At 37.2% G+C, this 21,890-nt stretch overlaps 1 protein-coding gene across 1 annotated transcript; it reads right to left on the bottom strand.

Annotated features, from left to right (window-relative positions):
- Positions 1 to 3,130: 3,130 nt before the first annotated feature.
- On the bottom strand, positions 3,131 to 4,595 carry LOC111889834 (NAC domain-containing protein 67). The gene is made up of 3 exons (XM_023885996.3): positions 4,221 to 4,595; positions 3,837 to 4,126; positions 3,131 to 3,714 (listed from the first exon to the last, which is right to left on the bottom strand). Exons 1-3 carry the CDS (start codon positions 4,438 to 4,440, stop codon positions 3,277 to 3,279), a joined length of 948 nt encoding a protein of 315 aa, XP_023741764.1. The 5' UTR covers positions 4,441 to 4,595; the 3' UTR covers positions 3,131 to 3,276.
- Between the last annotated feature and the right edge of the window lie 17,295 nt (positions 4,596 to 21,890).

Below are 21,890 nucleotides of genomic sequence, written 5' to 3'. Positions count from 1 at the left end.
AACAAAAAAAAAAAATGAAAACACATTGATATTTCTTCTAACGGGCCTTCTTATCTAAAAGTTTGCATCTAATCATTTATATCACTTGAAGAGACAACTTTAATCTACACTAGGTAGTACATGTGTGTAACCCCCTCTTACTTTGTCGTTGTCCCCTCATAAAATTTCCAAAAAACATGTCATTTTTGTAAACATCGACAAACAATTGCAAGAGAATGAGGACATTTTACTACAGTTAAAATTTAGGCTATTTGTACTCATTGTATGTGAAAAACTATTGGTGCATGCTAACCGGTAATGTCAGGTCTGATTGATGTTTTCTCTATATTTCAATCAATGTGAAGTCTTCATCCTTTTGTAAAAAATCTTCACTAATGACATGGAAAACTTGTAAAAGAAATGTACTAAAGACAGTCTCACCATATCATACTAAACATTTGCTTTTAATTCCCAAGGTTAAAGACCTGCTCACTCTAAACGACTTCCGACCCATTAGCCTCATCGGCTGTTTGTACAAAATCATTGCCAAAGCCCTTGTGTCCAGAATTAAAAAGATAATTGGCTTATTAGTGGAGGAGGTCTAGAGTGGATTCATTGTGGGACGCAACATTTTAGACGAACCTCTTATTGTCAACGAAATAGTTTCTTGGGTTAAAAAGTGTAAAGAGCAGGCGTTCCTTTTCAAAATTGACTTCGACAAGGCTTTCGATTCTCATAATTGGAACTCCCTTTATTCTTTGATGTTAAAAATAGGGTTTGGTAACAGGTGGCGGTTGTGTATCAGGGGATGTCACGCATCCGCTAGAGATTTTGTGTTGATCAATAGATCCCCCTTTCAAGAGTTCTTTATCACCAAAGGAGTCCGACATGGCGATCCCTTATCACCATTTCTTTTTATCATTGTGATGGAAGACTTGAACGTTCTTATGAACTCCACGGTGCAACACTCTATTTTTCAAGGGCTCCAGATTCCTTACAATGGCCTAAGTATATCACATATCTTTTACACCGACAAAGCAATTTTTTTGTGTGAACGAACTAGATCCAACATTGTCAACATGTCTCGAATTCTCAAATGTTTCTAGGCCATTTCGGGGCTAAACGTCAACTTTCAAAAATCTAAAGTTTATAGCATTAGTGTCTGTTATATCGAGATCAACAATTGTGCACGTATATTAGGGTGCACAGTCGCTTCTTTTCTTTTTGTTTATTTGGGTGTGATGGTGGGTGCTAATATGACACGTAAGAAGAGTTAGAAAATTGTTATCGAAAAGGTTCAAGGTAGATTGTCCAATTGAAAATCTAAAACTCTGTGTTTCGGTGGAAGACTTACTTTAGTGAATTCGGTCCTTGGGAGTATCCCATTGTTTTACTTCTGGATTTTTAAAGCTCCATCTTGCGTTATTGACTCTCTAGAGAGAATTAGGCGTAATTTCATGTGGGGAGGTTGTGAGAAGAAGAACAAGATTTGTTGGGTTACTTGGAAAACCGTCCTTGCCCCCGAAGATAATGGCATATTAGGGGAGGGATCACTTTAGAGTATTAACATTTCTCTCTTGAATAAATGGTTTTGACAACTTAAAACGGATAATAAGTCTATTTGGAGCAAAATCATTCGGGGCATTCATAATCTCAATCGAAAACCAACTTTCACTCTTGCTAAAAATTCAATTCCTGGTGTTTGGCAAAATATTTATAGTATTACCAAAAACCTTGATAACCTTGGTATTGATATAAAGTCTATTTTCTCTTGTAAGGTGGGTTGTGGCTCTAAATTTCTATTTTAGCAAGATCCTTGGTTGAATGAAGTTCCACTTGCTTCTAGATTTCCTAGCATTTACGCCATAGATAAAAGAAAATCTTGTGTTATTTCGGATAGGTTGACCTAATCTGGACCGAATTGGGATTGGTATAAAACTCTACGCAATTATATTGAGTTATCAAAATTACATCAACTTGGTGGGCTTCTTTCTAATTTCTCTCTTCCTGTTGGTTTGGACGCTTGGTAGGCTAACTCGGCTTTTGATGGAAGATTTCATGTTTACGATTTCAGAAGCATTATTGATGTTAAGCTTACTGAGGGTGCTGATAACCCTACAGCTTGGATACATTGGGTGCCCCTTAAAGTTAATACTTTCGTTTGGTGCACTACTATGGACCAGATTCCTTCTTCAACGACTCTTTGTCGAAGGGAAGTTTGCATTCCTTTCATCAATTGCCAACTGTCCAGTTCCTCTAATTCAGAGGTCATTGATCACATCTTGGTCAGATGCAGCTATGCTCCCCCGGGGGGGGGGGGGGGGGGGATGGGGGAGGGGCTCCAAAAGTGGATCATAAGATGGTGTGGTATCTCTTCATTTCATCCGGACTCGGTGACTGCTTTCATTAGGTTTGCAGATTTTTGGGGTAATTTTCCCAAAAACGAAAGATTATATTGGCGATTGTCTACGGATACATTTGGATCATTTGGAAAGCTAGGAACGATACAGTTTCCAACAACATTTACACTTCTCCTGTTAAGAGGACGGATAGTGCTATTTCATTTGTGTTTAATTTGCTCAAATATAGAGGTAATTTTGTAGGTTGTAATTGGTCAAAGTGGTGTTGTCCTTTTAATATCCTATAATGTGTTTCTTCTTGTTTCCCCTTACCTTCTTTCTCATTGGCATGGACTTGTTTTGCTTTCCTGAATAAAATGGCGGTTTAAAAAATATTTGCTTTTAAAATTTAAATATGTGAATAATACTCGTCCATCTAAAAGTTTGTAATATTCAATTTGACACTTAGTTTAGATTTTTTTTTTTGAACAACAAAACATTTCACTAGAAAAAAAAAAAAAAAAAACAAAAGCTTAAGCAAGACGCTCAAGACAAAATACATGAAAAACAAGATAAAGGTGAATTACACCACATATGCCAGTTAAGAGCATTAAATTTAGATATATTCTTAATCCAATTAAACGTAAACATGCTAATATCATCAGCAATCGTCATTGAATGTCATCTCTTGTTCCTGGAAACCGTCCTTGCTTAATACTCATGCTTAAACTATACTATAATAAAGTTATATTATTGTAAACAAAAATCAACGTCAAAAGTGTCTTGTAATAATTACTAAATTGACAAGCATATAAATATGAACCAATTGTTACGTTAAAAAATTGTATTTAGTTTACATGTACGAAACAAAAATCATCATAAAACTCTACTCAAGAATTCAATGGTATATACATGAATGAAATCTCATGAATCTACTCCTACTAATATGTTTAAAACCCTAATTGAAAAAATATTGTTGATTTGGGTTATAAATGATTGGCAATTCATCAACATCATGATTAGGAGGCATTGCTTCCAACCAATGATTCAAATCTTCCAAACTCAAGCTGTCAAGCCACTCATTCCCATCATCACCTCTTTGCATCAAATTTTCCATTTCTTCTATGCTGCTTTCCTCACTTGTACCTTTGACTTTGGTCAATGATTCAGGTGGCAAGTCGCTTAAGAACATGACATCACCCTCAAAGTTACCACCAAATTCACCTTCTGAATTTTCAAATGAATTCGTACTATCGCTGTTGTTACTTTGTGATTCATCTAATGGTGATGTAGGATGAAGATCACGTATATGATGAATGTTATTGTCTTCAGCTATGATCTTCACTTTCGGATTGTTCTTCTTGTTGTAAAGACGACATAGAACCCAATCGTCCAACTACACGTATATAAAAATACCCATGTGACATGTCAATCCAATGATTTTTATCGAATAATTCAATGTTTATTCAATCAAGAATCACGAAAATGGAACACACAAAATGAAAATGTCAAACGCACCTTGGAAATGGTGGTGTGTTTAGAAGGAGTAGTGTTTAGCATCGGAAGTCTATACTCATGCATGATCCAATTCGTCTTGATACCTTTAACGCCTTTTCCTGTGTAAAATACCAAGGCTTTCTTGATTCCAACGATGGTATTCGGGTCGGATTTTCGCTTTATGGGTTTATCAGCTCCGGTAGCCTTCCAGTACCCGTTTCCTGTGACCCGGTTTGGTCTTGATCCGTTTGGATATTTCCTGTCTCTTGGCGTGAAGAAGTACCATTCGTTTGTTCCAAACAGAGCCAAATCTGAAGAGATTTAGGGGAAAAATCCATCATTAATCAGACTTGGATAATCTGGAAATTGCGAAGTAAGATGTATGGAGTCGAATAAAAAAGTTACCAGGAAGCTCCCATGGATCGTGTTTGTACAGATCAACATCGGCGATGATCGGCGGTGGTGGAGCAACACCACAAATCTCCTCCGCCGTTTGGGATTTGCGACAGAGATAGTGAACGACGAGCTCTTCGTCGGTTGGGTGAAATCGGAAACCGGGAGGCAAATTCAACTCAGATTCAGCATCTCTTACCCTTTTTGTTACGGATTTTGACGGCGATCTCATCTTGTAATGCGAATATGTGATATTACCAAAATTGAACTGATTCGATCTATCAGATAAACTTCTTTTCGATTGATGTTGAAATGAGTAGGAACAGAAGTCGAAGTCGAGGATTTGAAGATGAGGAGAATTGAGGATCCCATGGTAGGGTTTTATACCTGCTCGGTTGCTCCGAATAACTTACGTGGCCTCAGGCCTCGACAAGAGTGGGAGCCATTTTCATATAGAGATCGTTCCTAGAAGATTCGAGTCACGTGCAAACTTTTAAACAATAATTCTTTCATATTTTAGTATTTTTAATGGTTTATGTTTTATCTTGGCGCGATTATGTTATATCTTTTAATAAAATTTTATTTTATAAATTATAATGTAATCAAATATAAAATTCCAAATCCACAAATCAACTAACAACCAAAAAAAAAATATTACATTATATTTTCATGATGTTAATAGGATTAACTAACATAACTCCATGTTGTTAATCATTTAGTGTTTGATCTTATGAAGCTTAGGAGTTCCTATGCAACAACTAATATAAGATTCATCCATTAATCAACACAATAGAGTATAATTTTGGATTTTGGGTGTAGACCCAAACCGTATATCGAATTGGAGAACAAAACTACCTCCCAAGCTCTTAAATGATTATTAGCTTTCAGTTCGTTGTTTCTCTTTCAAATGATTCCTTCTAAACTACAATAAAATGACAAAAATTGTCATGACTGACCTCCTCTTTCCATGGATTGTGATTCTCCCCTCCACGCGAGAAATTTCTCAAATTTATATACTCCTCTATGTTACATTATGGGCCCTTTAGTTTAATTTCTAATAAATGGGCACCACATTGACTAGTTTCTTATGGAACTTCTTATTCTATTGGCCACGATTGGCCCATAATCTTTTTATTCGTATCAAAATGGTATTGATTAAGTTAAATTAGTCCTTTAAGCTTGTCTAGTTGATGATTTTGGTCCCTCAACTTTAAAATTTGCATCTAGAACTTTTTTTGACTTGGATGCTAGCTAGTATATTGATATTTTCTTAGATAATCCTTCCCCATATAACTTATTACTTTTTTTTTTGACTTGGATGCTAACTAGTGTATTGATATTTTCTTAGATAATCCTTCCCCATATAACTTATTACTTTCATGTTCTATTTGGTTAATCATCAATGGTCACTTCTCAACTTTTGACAACTTTGGTAATTAATCATCATTTTTCTTAAATTTGGATCTATTAAACTTGTATTTTATTTCCATAATCATATTTATCACATATTATAAATAAATTTTGATTACTTCTTTTTATACTATACTTATTTTACTTTCTAAAATTTTTTTCATTAAAATGGAAAAACTTCTTGGACCATTTGAGAATGTTACAATTACCCACCTTTATAAATCATTTTATCCCTGGTATCCTCAGGAAAGAATAGAGTCACAAGTTTTTTCAATTCATAATCATTATCTAAAATTTTCTTTTTATGTCCTTTATGTTTAAAGAGGTAAATTTGAATCCTTTCAATAACATTGTACTTTCAATATATGTTATTTTGTTCAACTTTTTTCTTAAAAATGTTCTCTCTAGTTTATATATATATATATATATATATATATATATATATATATATATATATATATATATATATATATATATTGGATTAGGTGTCTAAGCCCATAACTATAATTGATATGTACTTGACCCAATAGTAACATGATCCTTTTGGGTTGCCTTCACCAAAGCAATTTTGATAGGATGGATTTTTGAGAAAAAAGTTATTTGTGATTTATTAATATATTATAAGAATAATATATTAATTGAGAAATCATATTATTTAATTGGTATTGATTAGGAATTAATTTGGAACTAATTTAGTGATCAAAAGAGACCGATTAAATTAACGGGGACTGATTAAGTAAATCAATGATACATATAGTTTGGGCTAATGATCCATGTTGATTAGGGATGGACTAAATCTATGTGAGAGTCCATGAAGAGATAGTCCAAAAGGCTATCAAATGAGTTATTGGATTAAAGGCCTAAGTGATTGAATTAGAGTTTACAAATTGAAACCCTAGGAATTCCACACTATAAATGTAACCCCTAACACTTCTAAAATCGGCCAAGACTTCCAAGAAGAAACCCTAGCTGATTTTTGGTGCCTCGTAGCCTCTCTCTCTTATAATCCTCCATTGTTCTTAGTGTGTGTGACTTTTTTGAGGTATCACATTTGAGGTACTAAGCTCTTGAAAGACCAAGTTCTACAAGCTACAACCAAGAGGTATTCATCTAACTTGTTTTATGTTGTAAATCTCTAAATTATATGCTAGTTAGGGTTCATGCTTTGGATAAATGAAAATTACAGGTATAACTTGAGAAAACTTATATCCAAAGCATTAGGGTTGTATGTGCGTCATAGGATTGTTATAATGCTCAAAACCCATCAGTGGTATCAGATCCTAGGTTGCTTTCTGTTATATATATGCATTGGTTAATTGTTCAAAGTGGAAGCAAATTGAAATCTGCTCTGTGATTGGTGGACTCGACGAGTCCTATGAAGGAACTCGACGAGCTGAGCCAACTCGACGAGCCCATTGCCTGACTTGATGAGTTGGATCATCTGTTTGGAGATTTTCGGTTTTTTTTTTTGCTAGAATTGGATTAGGATCATTACCACAAACTGTTTTGACTGATAAAATTCATTTTTTATGATAAGGTAATGATTATCCTCATCCAATTGAAGGATAAATGTCAAATTTTGAGATAATTACTTGTTTATGTGATAAATTAATTATTGGTAGAATTTGATTTAAATTATCTTTCTATATGAAATTAGATTAGGTCAAATTTTGTGATATAGATAAATTATATGATTAATTTAATTGTTTTCAAATTTGATTTCGTATGGATGACACGTCCGAGACCCAGCAATAGAGCAGGTGCCACGCCTCGTACGCCCAACGTACTCCGAGACTTCAACCACTTATAAAAGGGGTGCGAGGTCTCTGGATTTGTTTTTTAATTTTGGAATCTCTTTCACTTTATATTCTATTTTTAGCCTATCCCACCCTCCCCCCCCCCCCCCCCCCCCCCCGAAGCCTAGGAAACATCCCCGACACCCGAAGCAAGTCCCGACGCTCTAGAGACCCGAGAAAAATAATATTTTCAAGTTGAAACTCTGCCCCTGCAAGGTCCGGTTTTCAACTAAAATCCCTGGTTTCGTCAAAGAAAGTCATTTTTAGAGGCGAAGTGCTGCCCAAATTATCATTTGATCATTCAGTTATTTCACGGTGAGTTAAATATAGGGATAATTATATGTTATCTGTTATATGTGCAATGTGTTTTCCCGTGTTATTATGATAATGAGCTATACCTCTGACCACGAAGTGAATGACTAAGCATCACTTGGGTATTGGTATGTAGTCTTTGACCATGAAGTGAATGATTAAGCATTCCTTTGGCATTGACAAAAGGCTAGGTAGGGCTGAAAAGCCTGTAAACTGCTAGCAAAATGTTTATTCATAAATCGTTTATTTTTCCATGCCACATGGGCTGAAGTCTTATTTGATGTATATCTTGAAATTGTTATGTCTAATTGATTGTAAATCTTTGAATCAGATTATTCTTTAATATGGAAAGCATGTCACATGATTCACATATGCCTTTGTTGATCTTTGTCCCTCTTTGCTTCTGTCATGTTGATATATATATATATATATATATATATATATATATATATATATATATATATATGTGTGTGTGTGTGTGTGTGTGTGTGTGTGTGGCATAACGTTATATTGTAATTGTTATTGAGCTCAGTAAGTTGTTGGATTAGTGTCTAAGCCCGTAACTATATTTGGTATGTACTTGACCCGATTGTGCATGGTCCTTTTAGGTTGCCTTCACCAAAGCAACTTGATAGAATGATTTATGGAGAAAGAGGATTAATTATGATTTATTAATATATTATATGAATAATATATTAAAGGAGAAATCATATTGTTTAATTAATATTAGTCAAGAATTAATTGATATTTAGTTTTGTGACTAAAAGACATTAATTAAACTTATGGGACTGGAATTGTAATTATAAGATAGTTACAATTGGGCTATGGATCACCTTGGAACATAGGTTGGATGAATTCTATGGGAAGCCCATAAGGAATTTGTCCAAGGGCTTTTCTAAAAGGAGTCCATGGGTTGCTTAGGGCCTAAGCAGTCAAATTAGGGTTTCCTAGCTGATAACCCTAATTGCCTCACTATATAAAGACCCCTATAGCCCCAAAAACGTGTGGAACTCTTTTGGAAGAACCCTAGGACGTTTTTTGGTGCTTCTCTTCCTTCTCTTTAGTCATCCTCTTGCTTGTGGTGTTTGTAAGCCATTAGAGGAGTGACACTTGTGACTCTAAGCTCCAAAGACAAGAAGATTCAAGCAATTGAAGAAGAGGTAATCATCTAGATCTGTATTCTTAAGTTTATTTCGAAATACATATGCTAGATTAGAGTTCTTGAGTCTTGGATGAATTGCATGTACAATAGAGAAACCTAGATCCAAGCATTAGGGTTTGCATGAGCACATAAGATGTTCTTTGTATAAAACCCTTCAGTGGTATCAAAGCCATGATTGGATTTTATTGTATGTGATGAAATGCTTGTTTATCTGCTGAAAATCAAGTTTTTGGCCTCTGTCCGACCCGACTCGGCGAGTCAGTATCTGGACTCGACGAGTCTGGCTGTCAGACATACGGATTTTCGGATTTTTTTTTGCCTATTTTGACTTATAATAATTGCCATAATTGTTTCAAATTAATAAAATATGAATTTTATTAATTCCTTATGATTATCTTTGTCAAAATAAAAGATTTTGGTCATCTAATTAGATAATTGTTACCTTGTGTGATAAATGTTAAATTATTTGAATTATTTGGTCAATTATCTTGCATGAAATTGGATTAGGTCAAAAACTAGATAATCACCAATTAATTGTTTAATTGCCCTATTTGTATTTTGATCTTGATAGTTTTGAAAAGTTTCAAAACTTGTCCTCAAGTTTTGGAATTTAAATTTTGATTAAAAGTTTAATTTTGAAATATTTAAATTCTAAACCCTAATGATTTGACATGTTTCAAAACTTGCCCTCAAGTTTTGGAATTTAAATTTTAATTAAAAGTTTAATTTTAAAATGTTAAATTCTAAAACCCTACGTTTTGAAAAAGTTCAAATCGCACCCTTATGGTTTTATTAAATTAATTAAGTGTATAATTAAGAGAGAGTTAATAAATCCATAATAATATGGTTTACATTTAATTAAATTAAAAGTGTAATTTGTTAAATTAGACCACATAGTATTTTAAAAGTATAAAATACACCCTTATACTATATAACATTAAAAGTCTAATATTATATATGTATAACTTAAAATGCTAGTCTTACCGCTAGTAGGCCTCATTCACGAAGCCGATCTATAATGGGGGTATAAGGTTATGGCCTATAAAATGGCCGTTTAATGGGTGTACACTCTCACCCATCGCTTCCTTGATTGGTGGAGGGTCGTTAGCCGAACGGGTAGGATAGGGCAAACCCTCTCCTCCTTAAAAAGTACAATGAATGTTAAAGTAATTAAATGTTTTACAAAATTTCCCAATCTTAGTTACTTTAGGCAAAAGTGAATTGATGCAATTCCATGAAATTATACTTTGTACCCTTGTTAAGACGTTAGTGGAGTGTGTGTGGTTAACCGACACACTAAATGGGTTCTAAGCAAAAGTAGCAAAGGGTGACTCGATGTTTGTCATAGTTCGGTGGAGCATGTGTGGTTAACCGGCACATCAAATAGATGGATGTAACATTGGGGGCACCATGTAAGTTTGCATGGTTATTCACACCCTGTTTTGTGATCCTCGGCATCCCAGTCACAAATCGAGGGGTATATATATCGAGATTTAAACATGCCATTGAAAAGTTCAATGAATCTCAAAGGATTTAGGAGTTTTCAATACATTTAAAACTTAATCTCTTTTTCGTTTTTCATGGTGGAAAATTAGTGAATCGTCATTCACTTACCTTCAAATGTTCTGCAATTTCGGTTACGACATCCCTCTCCCAAGTTTTAGAGTATTGTGTTGGGTCCTTGCCTTAATATCTCGTTTGGGTCTTTTATTAGGGACTCAATCAATCAACTAACTTTAATTTTTTCCTGTTTTGTAGATGTCAAAGTATGACAACTGTGGTCTTCCCAAACCCCTTGGAACAAGCTTTCCACATGAAGATGATATTCCACGATTCGATCGAGGAACAAGAGATCATACTTCACTTCCTCCACCTCCTCCTATTGTTCTCCCTAACCTACAAGTTTAAAGGCTTGAAAAGTTCAAGCTCACTCGAGCCCTTTTGGCAAGCAAACATGAAGAAGGAAAGTCAGTGTGTGCACACGTCTTAGAGATGCAGTTACACATTGATTGGTTAAGAATGTTGGGATTCGTTGTGAGGAGCTGGCTGTTGACTGGGTTGTTTAGTCGCTTCCTGACTCATATAGTGAGTTCGTAAGAGAATACTATATGATAGACCATGACGTGACCCTCATCGATCTCACCTATGTGCTTATTGTTGTTGAATCAGCGATGATTTGACGCACTGGAAAATAAAAGTTGGTTGGTGGATCTGCCTTCCAGACCTCTATGAATATAGTGAATGGCAATGAAAGGCATGCCATGGTCGAAAAGTTTGATCAAAAGAGAAAGGCAAAGTCTGAAGTAGTTCCGTGTGTTGTTCCAAAAGAGGCAATTGGCTTTTATTGCCAAGAGAAGGAGCATTGGAGACGAAGCCGCCCAATTTACCTGAGAGATCTAAGAGATGCGAGAGTCAAGATGTTTGGCTCTACTTCAGGTAAAATCCATTATCTAACTCCATTAATTTCCTATTCATTGATTCTTAATACATAATGTGATAAGATTGCATTTGAATGTTTTGCAGGATCAGAGAAAAGTGAGGAAGCTTGATGGAAGAGCAAGATGAGTCTGATCACGAAGAAATGGATCACGATCACATGGATTCGAAGATCAGATTTTGAGCTTAGAAAGTTATGATAGAGTTGTTAGGAATATTTAATTACATAGTTTTTCAGTTGATTTTGCATTGTAAGGACATGTTTTTCGCTGCTTTTATGAATAAAATAAAATTTTGATTTGTCTTATATATATATATATATATATATATATATATATATATATATATATATATATATATATATATATATATATATATCCTTGCAATGAAATCGTTGTGAAAAATTGATGTTTGTGTATTTCTATAAATGGATGTGATTCTTAGTTATGTTATTTATGGTAGTGTCAAAATTTTCTAAGTAAGGAAAGATTCCCATCACCCAAGTATCAATTGGACAGAAACTTGGAATCATACAACTTGTATTGTGTGATGTATGGAAATCTTGGTACTTAGGAAATTAAGACTAATTCCTTGATCACACAAGTATGTGAGTCAAGTGAAAGACTAAAGGACTAGAACACAATGTTGTGCACTAGTCAACCCCACCACAAATAACAATAAGACTAGTCGTCATAATTTTCTAAAAGTCTAGTAAATGTGGTTATACTTACAAGATTAAGTGTAATTCTGAATCATTGAAAAGTTTCAATGAATGGTAGAACGAATAAGAAGAATCATTTAGGCAGAAAGATAAAAGTTTCTCAAATCTAAGAAGAAGGGAGAGTACTTTTTGTATCTGTTTATATGATAGTCTTAATGATTAAGATCCATATCACAATTGATCCTCTAAAGACATCTTAGTGTACTAGTATGGCTAAGAAGAGGAATCGGGAATTGTTGAAATGGTTAAGTCAATAAGATGTATCGTACTTCGTTCCAAAATCAAGTCTTAGAGTCATACTCTAGGATTGTGAATTGAGTGATACATTTTAAGAAGGTCTAACACACTCATCAAATGTGAAGTAGAAAATTGTTTTTCTTACTCCTACACGTTTGAAATTGGTAAATTGTGATGTCTTGGAAAAGACAAAGACCAACTAAGACTAATTGTGTGATATGGTTTGTCTTGATAAGAATCCGCACAAACTCTTGAATATTTGTTTATCAAGAAATGTTTCTTGACAAAAGAATCTTATATGTCAAGAGGTCAGTGGGAGTCTAAATGATCTTGAAAAAGGTTTCAAGAACTAATCAAGAGTAAACCTATTATTAAACACTAACACACGACTTGAGGTTTGTAACCCATCGTGTTGACGTATTCTTGTTTCTGTGCCAATCCAGTTGAGTTGATTATGCATATGAGTTCTACGAGTTCTCAATAGGATGCATAAGGGCAAACACCTTGTTCAATGAGAGTACATTGACTGGCATAGGTGAGCTGTTAAATAACTTGGAAGCAATGGTGGGACCTTTGATGGCAAGAAATTAAGAATGAACAAGTTCTGTCCATAAGAGTTTGAATTCTTCACAAATATTATCTTATGATTATGCTCATGACCAATTCACATGGATAGGAACACATGCACCATAAAATATAAGTGTCATAAGATTTCTCTCCTTCATGAAAATGATTGTGAGGAAACGCTTTCACTAAGTGATATTTTAAGGAGATAGCGATTATGTAAATTGCATTCTCAAATTCGATTATGATTACGACATCCCTCTTCATAGTTCGAATTGTGAGATTTGGCAATTAGTCTGAACATTTGGGACTTAGTAATATAAGTTCTGAATTAGTTTAAACACACATGTGAGCTGTCTGAGGAAAGGTGTATGAGTTTGAGAAGCTTAGATAAAGGCTTATCGAAGCACATCGTACTGGAAATATGAACCTTCGAACTCAATAAGTATTGTCTTTCAGAAGTCCAACTGTTTTTTGAATACGTGTCAAAGCTAGTGGGAGTATAAATGTTATGCTGGAATGGATATAATCATCATGTTAGTGGGAGCATGATTATTTTTTAAGTATTGGAAGTTGGCAATATTAATTATAGAAAAACAAAAGTTTCACTTTGCAAAGTTGCAGGGGTTGAAAAGTTGTTTTTGCTATAATTAAGGGAGATGATGTTATACTTCGTTTCCAATCTAAAAGCTTAGATCGAGAAATTTTAATTGAATTTAGTCAAGGGTATATTTATTATTTGCATTCTCAAAGTTCGATTATGATTATGACATCCCTCTTCATAGATTGAATTTTGAGAAAACGGCGAATAGAAATATTATGGCAATATTATAGCAAGAAACTGGTAAAGCATCATGTTTTTCATTATGATTGTATCGCACACGCTTCGGGTATAGGAAGGATTGCATATGATGTAATGTTCAACCATTCTAAATTTTCCAAATGCCTAGGGCATTTAGAGGGAAAAAGGGAATAGAACCGGATTTGACTAAAATAATTAAACAACCGTTAAGGACAATCTTAGGTTCGCCAAAGATTGATCGCTTGCGGACAGCTGGAAGTATAGTCATGGATGGACCATATTGACATTATTATGAATAGATAAGAATCTATTTAGAATGAATTGTTATATGGCAAATATGGAAATGTTTCCTTATTGGGAGTTGGACTTTAAGAATCTATGTCTAGATTAGAAACTTCTACGCAAGAAGGATGTTCAAAGAAATGTACTTTGAATGTGAGACTTCATGACTATGGATTGTCTTGTAACAATCTCCAATAGAGCACTTTGTAATTTCATTTGCAAAGTCTTGGTGACTTTGGCACTATGATATTATGAAAATGACTGTTGCATAAAATGTTAGAATCTAACATATTCTATAAGTGGTAAGAATTTGGTATTCTCACACTTGTGGTAAGGATTGGAAATTATGAAATGAGTGTGATTGAAAATGTTATTCAATTATACTATTTCACAAAGTAAAGACCATGTAACATCCGTATTTTCAGGTACATTATTTTTGTGCTTCAATTTTGAGGTTTAAGGAGAGACTCGCCGAGTTGAAGGTCTGACTCGCCAAGTCGTGTCGACTTGCCCACGTGGATTTAATGAGTGAACTTGACGAGTCAGTGGACTGACTCGCCGAGTAGGTCCTGGGCATAGAAAACCTAAGTTCTGGGGTTGGGGCCTATTTAAGGGAACTTATAACCTAAGAGGCGCCTCACCAGCTGCCTATACCTCCTGTGAGAAACCCTAGATCGCCATTGGAGCAATGAGAGAGTTATTATGATGAAATCAAGTATTTGGTGGGTCTTTTGGAAGGAGAAGAGTATGATTCAAGCAAGAAACGAGATGGGGGTTGTGGATCTAGCACTTCTTCGTGTGGGGTTGCTGTAGAAGGTATAAGCTTGCATCCTTTTCATCTATTTTGATTATATCTCATGATTATGGGAGTTTTAGGGTTTTACTCCCCTTCTTTTGTACCTATGAGTTATTTGAGACATGATCTGAGGTAAGAAACCTCAGATCTGGACCTTATGAGGTCCTTGAAGACTAGATACCCCAACTTTAGTTGTCCAAATGAGGGTAGATGTGATAAATCCTTCATGAAGGGCATGTAATGGCATTTTGGAGCAATAACATCATGCATGAACGTAAATATCGAAGCTTTACGTGATTATTGAGCCTTGAGATGATAGAACTATAGTTTAGAGTGATAGATCTGGTTGAAATCGTCTGAATGAGAATGAGTCTGGATAAACTCGTCGAGTCAATGAGCCGACTCGACGAGTCGGTTAGGGTTTTCCCGATCGAGCTGAATCGCATGCTAACTCGGAGAGTTGTGGGGTCAACTCGACGAGTTGGGCCGAATCTTCGTGAAACTTTGGAGAAAGTGGGTGGACTCGACGACTCACAAGGGTGCACTCGCCAATTCGGGTAAAATATGGACCGTGGACTCGAGTAGCCTTCGGTTGACTTTAGGGTTGGGTCAACCATGTGTAATGGAGACCATGGAGGGGTAAAATGGTCTTTCATCCACTTCAAGAGTTAAGAAGGGAGAGAGAGTGACCCTTGGTGTATTTGAGTATGATTAAAGTATTATTTAGAGATATGTAACCTATGTGTTAGGAGGAGGCTAGTTCGAGATGTCCGGGTACGAGATTTATACTGGCCAGCTTATGAGGTAAGTCTTCTCACTACACTTTACCTTGAGTGGTAACTTACGTGTGACCAGAGGGTCTTTTGTGTATGTGCTGTGTATTGAGATATCCTGCTATTTGTTTTGTGATATTCTTACTGTGTATTATATTGAGATGCTGAGTTGAGGGACCAGAGGGTTCATCCAAGTTGTGGGGCCGGAGGGTCCCACTGAGACACATTGACCGGAGGGTCTTATTGAGTGATAGCCTCTAGTGGCTAATATGTCGTGTGTGGTATTTTGGGGAACTAACTAAGCTTCGTGCTTATCGTGTTATGTGATATGTGTTTAAGGTTCTTCCAAGGTTCTAAAAAGCTCGCCATGGCTCCGTCATGGCGCGCCACGACTCCAAGGCTTGCACCTGCCGCCAAGCTTTGCCAAAATGCCGCCTTAACTCATATATGTGTATAAAAATGAATAATAGTTGAAAATACATATAAAAATATAAATTATATAGAAAATTGCCGACTTAAGTCACGCCTTACAAACGCCGTGACTCGCCAAGGCTTGGAAAAACTTGAGGCTTGACATTGCTGCCAAGTCTCGCCTTACGTTATTTAGAACCTTGGGTTCTTCTCAGGATCGCGAGAGGGCGCCGGTTCGATTGTACACACCAGAGAAAGAGTTATGTTTGAGGATCCTAGATTATTAATCAAACAATTATGTAGTTGCATTTTGTAAATTAAATACATGGGATTTTGTGAAATGTGTTATGAGAATTATGTGATTTTAAATCGAAAAAAAAATTGTTTGAAAATTTACGGTGTTACAAGTTGGTCTCAGAGTCTTGGTTTGAGGGATTTGGATACACCTTCGGGTATATTTGGACTCAAACTAGGGATTTGAGAAAAAATTTCAAAAGAAATGAGTTTTCCTAAAAGAGAAAGAGTTTAAGAGAAATCGAGATGGAGCAGTGTGTACAATCAGCCAGAGCCCGAACGGTGATTTCCCAAAATACCCTTACTTATTTGTGAATACCAAGGTTGCAAATAACGCTCGACGTTAGCTAGTCGGTGAACATGGGTCAAAGGATTAATCGGCTAGGCGGGGATTAATCGGGAACCATTAATTATTAAGAAAATTATTCAAAAATTAATAAATCTAACTTCAATCCTAAAAATATAAGTAAATTATCAACTTTTATCACCTTTATACATATAAATGTAATAAATAAGAGAACATTGAAATTATATATGTATATAAAAATATAATCAAATAAGAAACATTCAAATTTTTGTTGAAAAAAGGTATAAACTTAAATAAACACGTTATATAAATACTCATTCTAATTCGTTAGACCAAATTTGCCGATTACTAAATTAAATTTTATGTAATCATGGGGTAGATAAACATAGTTTATTTCAACCTCTATATATGCGTATTTGTTGTGTATAAAAGAGATATGTAATATGTCTTATGTATAGATTAAATTAATGTAATCTATAAACGAATAAATATCTATGTGTTGTGTATGTATATATATAAAGAAGGATGTGAACAACAAAGAAATGGAAAAGTTCAAGGCTTTGGTATCCCACATCGCCTGTGGAACAAAAGATGAAGGCAAACATGCTTTATAAAAAGGGGCCTACCTCATCCTTTTAAAAAAGAACTCAGCCGTCGTTTGAGCTAGCTGGCTCATTTGAGTCGGCAGTTTCCTTCGCTAGGAGGCTCTATTGAACCGACAATTTTATTGGCTAGGAGCTATTTCGCTTGACTGACCAGGTCTGATTAAGGGTCCGATTTGGACCGTTTTAGTTTGATTTGGACTGAATTGGACCAATTTTGACCAATTAAGACCAATGCCGGTTAGCCAACCCTCTAACTCTTATTCATAAGCAGTTGGGGGCCGCGAAGCGTCTAGGCGCCGATTAATCGGCCGCCTAGACCGATTTTTACAATATTGGTAAATACCCTTTCTTAATTGTGTTATGCGTTATTATTGAGATATTAGAGATGCATGCTAGAATATAATATTTCATATATCAGGGCTAGAATTGCCTGATTTGTAATGCCTTAGCCTAGGGGTTATCGCTATCTGTGATGTGCTTTGAGTATGTACGGAGTAAGAGTATCCAGCAAGAATCTTTTAGAGAGAGAGCTTTAAGTAGAGGAGTAATCTAAGAGAGATATCTAGATGAGCATTTGAGGAGCCAACTAAGGAAGTAGTTAGATACTCGCGTGGGGTAGAATTACTTGAGTTCGGTAACATCTTTGAGTGTGTGTAGAGTAAGTGGAGTTGTAACCTAGAGTGGTTTTACGTGCTGGTGGAGATGATTCGATGCCCGAATGTTGCTTGCTTCGTGCTTTGTGGAACTCTTGATGATGGGAGCCAACTACTAAGCGAATATGACGATATTCAGGAGGTAGACGACTGGCATCATAAGGAGTTCTTCAGTAGCTGATGGTAGAGAGGTGTGAGAACCTAGGAAGAGTCTGGGGAGTGACCATTGTCAAATGAGTAGGCTGATAGAGGAGAGTATTCGCAAGAGAGAAACCAGTATGACGAGATTAGTGGTTGAGGAGGTTGAGCAACTACTTAGGAAATCTGAGATGATCCGTGTGGAAAGTATGGGTAGATGTGGTAGTTAGTATGGGCCGGTACTACTGAAAACAGAGGACCCATACCCGAAACAAGGAAAATTCCAGAGGTTCTAGGTAGCAGACTAAGAGGTAGTCACATGGTTCGGGTACGATGATTCGTGGCGGTTAGTGCTTCTGGTTTTACTAGTTATTCCATTGTGATTAATTAAACTGAGAACAGATGTGATAGAGTGTGGGGCCGGAGGGCCATGTTGAACAAGTTTCAGTGGGATCTACCTTGAGAAGGAACTTGAGTTAGTTTCCAGAGATTTTACTGGTGAGGCGCCAGTTGGAGTCGCAAGACTCAGGGACGAGTAGGGATGAGGCTTTATGAGGGATTCTGGTCTGAGTTGAGCAATCGGCCAATAGTGGAGATGTCACTTTCTGTGACCAAGTGTTGTGCTATTTCGGTTTCCTGTAAGGGGAAGAAGAGATATTGAGCTTCCAGTTTTAGAGTTGGAGGTAAACCCTGTGGGGTAGCATATGGTTGTGATCTTTTCACCAGAGTATTTGAGCAGCATGTCTACTGCGAAGTATGTCCCATTCCATGAGAAAGTTATTATTGGAGACTGAGATATAAGAGAACCAGGAAGTACCATCCTGGGAGAGGCATACTTTTTAGCAGCAGTTCCAGGAGATTTCGAGGAATATATCAGGGAGGTGGCCCTCGAGTTAGGATTTTGCATCGGTTATGAGAGTGAGGCCTTATGCCTTTATGATGATTCCCGTATTGGGAGGCGGTTCGATGAGTCAGAGACGAGGTGTGCGATAGTGCATTATTTCCAGACTAAGGGTCAGGGTTAATTCGGAACAGTGAGGTATCCGGCGGTGTGATAGCCTGAGATTTTGAGACGACCAGAGGCAGTCAAGTTGGGAGGATTCTGAGTTTCTCTTTTGAGATTTGGGATATTTGGAGACGCTTAGTTTCCACCAGGAAGATCATGGAATGATTATGTGGTACGTTCCAAGAGTCAAGGGCGATGTACCGGGAGAAAACAGTCTGTGGAATAGACTATCGGTATGCCAATTGGTGATAGTTTGAACCCTGAGTGGGGGAGGACTGGGTGTTCTAGTGAGAGGATCAACGATCTGTTCAAGTGCGTTTAGAGAACTGGTTATGGGGATCTGCGGTACGGATAAATGAGACCTGGGTTATCGGTAGATGAGGCGAGGTGCGAGATGGGAAGATTTATGAGTATGTGTTTAAGGAAGGATGCGTGTACCCGCGACAGGTGGCCGTTGGTCAGAGAATTTATTATGGCTAGGGATTTATGGGTTTGAAAATGTCGAATTTGAGGCGGTTGGGTCGCTAAGTTCAGAGAGCAATAGCAGAGGTTTGCGGGTATACATATAAAATGTGATCTATACTCCAAGAGAGGCGGCAGTTGATTTGTAAATCAATTTTAGAGTCGGTATGAGTAATTTCTTATGACTAGTGATCAGTAGAGGATGGAGCTTCGGGTTTTCGTAGACGAGTTCTGAGTCATTGACGACGCCTCTGTGTTTAATTGGGAAAGGGAATACTCCAAGGTTACAAGTGGTGCAAGCGGAAGATTGGTTGCAAGGTTCTGATGAAGCAATGCGGTAACTGAGTATGATGCTGGGTGTATGAGATCAGTGATAGATACAAGGCATCGTGAAGTTTTTTGATGGTGTTTTGAGATATACGAGTGTGATGTCCTAGATACAGATTATTTTGAGTTTTGAGTTAAGAGATGGCAAGTGGTGTAGCGAGTATCTATGGTTCCGGAGGGAGTCCTTTGGCTAATTGACATCAAGCTAGATTAGTTAAGAATGGGAATTGAAGCAAAAAAGGGGGGTTTTGTTATGGTAGGTTATCGTCAGGAGTAGTGATGCTTATTTTTGGATGGGTGTGTGAGCACCTATTTATGTTGAGCTGCGGAGCATGAGTTGGTGAACTCAGTATGGTGATGCTTGATGATGAGGTTATAAGGTGATAAGAGAGCAAGCGAATCTGGGTGGGAGTGTTCCCTTGGGATTATCAAGAGGAACCGTGGAATGAGGCTATGGTGAGTCAATGAGCGAGAGAAGTGTTGTAAGGCTATGGGGAGCCGTAGTATGCATTGGGTAGTGGGAGAAGACTGTGATATTGTTGGGAGCCGTGGTATTCACTAGTCAGCGAGAGAGTGTCATGATACTACGGGGAGTCGTAGTATTCACTGGTTAGAGAAAGAGAGAGAGAGAGTGTGTGTGTGTGTGTATTTGTGTGTGTGTATGTGATACTACGGGGATCCGTAGCATTCACAAGTCAAAGAGTATCACATGGCTACGGGGGAGGTCGTAGCACTCAGCAGTCAATAAGAGTAAATGTTGTTCCGCGGGGGAACTGTAGTATTCACTAGTTAAAATATGAGGCAGAAGAGTTCCAAGGCTTGAGTAGCCTTATCTTTGAGTTTGTGGGAAATTGTTGGTCAGGCCATGAAGAGACTGGGGTCTCCCTAATGGACGGGAGTCGTCATAGACCAAGCAAAGGCGTGGTAATCGTATTCGGAAGTAATTGGAGGGATGATGTGTGCATAATCCTCCAATTGTGGGTCATGAATGAGTACCAGATTGGAATGAGTATTTCTAATTCTACTGTTGAATCGGACTCTCGAGCTCGAGTTTGGATCCATTAGTGTAATTGAATAGGCGAGATGAGGTTCCAGATTCGTAGGTGGGTTTCATTTTGAGGAATATTGATCTCCATCTGATATCTTAAGCCGGAGTGGATCCGTTTCATTGATATGAGAAGTACTGCGAGATGCAGGGAATCAGGGGATGATGGATGATATAGATTGAAGATGAGATGACTTCAGATGAGTTGTAGCTTTCGCTAGGGGTAAAGCGAATTTCGCGACTTGTGTGTCGCGATGAGTTGAGAAGGCGATCATGAGAAGGAAGTCGGTGAGACGTTTTGGTTTATAGTGAATAACCTTTGGAGGATCATCTTTTAGGTCGGGATTTGACCTGATGCTCGGTGTTGGGAGGGAGATTTGGGAGGAAGGCGTGCCTTTAGATGTCAGAGGATACTTCCAAGCGAGCATGGCCTTTTCTTGTGTTTATGGTCAGAGTTTCAAGGATCATTCCATCAGAAGGGTTTTGATAGCTTTTCCGGCAGTGGGTCCTTAGTGGGTTGTGACCTTTTTGTCCCTCTTGAGTTCGACCGGGACCGATTATAGAATCAGAGAGGCAGTAAGTTTTGGGGTTGTTATTCGAGGAGCGAATAACATGGATATATATTGAAAGGGATAGTTTGGTAGTGTGACAGACCACTAGAGTCTCCAGATTCAGGAAGCCAGAAGAAGTATCGTCGCGGCAATCGAGTCTGTCCTTTTCGGGGTTTGAGAGCTTGGGACCAGGTACCATTGAAGGATGATAGTTGTGTGGTATGAAGTCATATTGGGTAGTGCTTCCCGGACTTTTGAATTTTGAGCTATGTGATGTCTAGAGCGATTTCGAGGGCAGAATCAAATTAAGTGGGGGAGATTTGTAACATCCGGATTTTCAGGTATATTATTTTTTTGCTTCAATTTTGAGGTTTAAGGAGAGACTCGCCGAGTCGAAGGTCTGAATCGCCGAGTCGTGTCGAGTTGCCCACGTGGATTTAATGAGTGAACTCGACGAGTCAGAGGACTGACTCGCCGAGTAGGTCCTGGGCAGAGAAAACCCTAAGTTCGGGGGTTGGCGCCTATTTAAGGGAACTTATAACCTAAGAGGCGCCTCACCAGCTGCCCATACCTCCTGTGAGAAACCCTAGAT

Source organism: Lactuca sativa, chromosome 6, assembly GCF_002870075.4.
Source record: "Lactuca sativa cultivar Salinas chromosome 6, Lsat_Salinas_v11, whole genome shotgun sequence".
Lineage (NCBI taxonomy): Eukaryota > Viridiplantae > Streptophyta > Magnoliopsida > Asterales > Asteraceae > Lactuca > Lactuca sativa.
The sequence above is the reverse complement of the archived record's forward strand: the minus strand, read 5'-3'. Positions and strand labels throughout refer to the sequence as shown.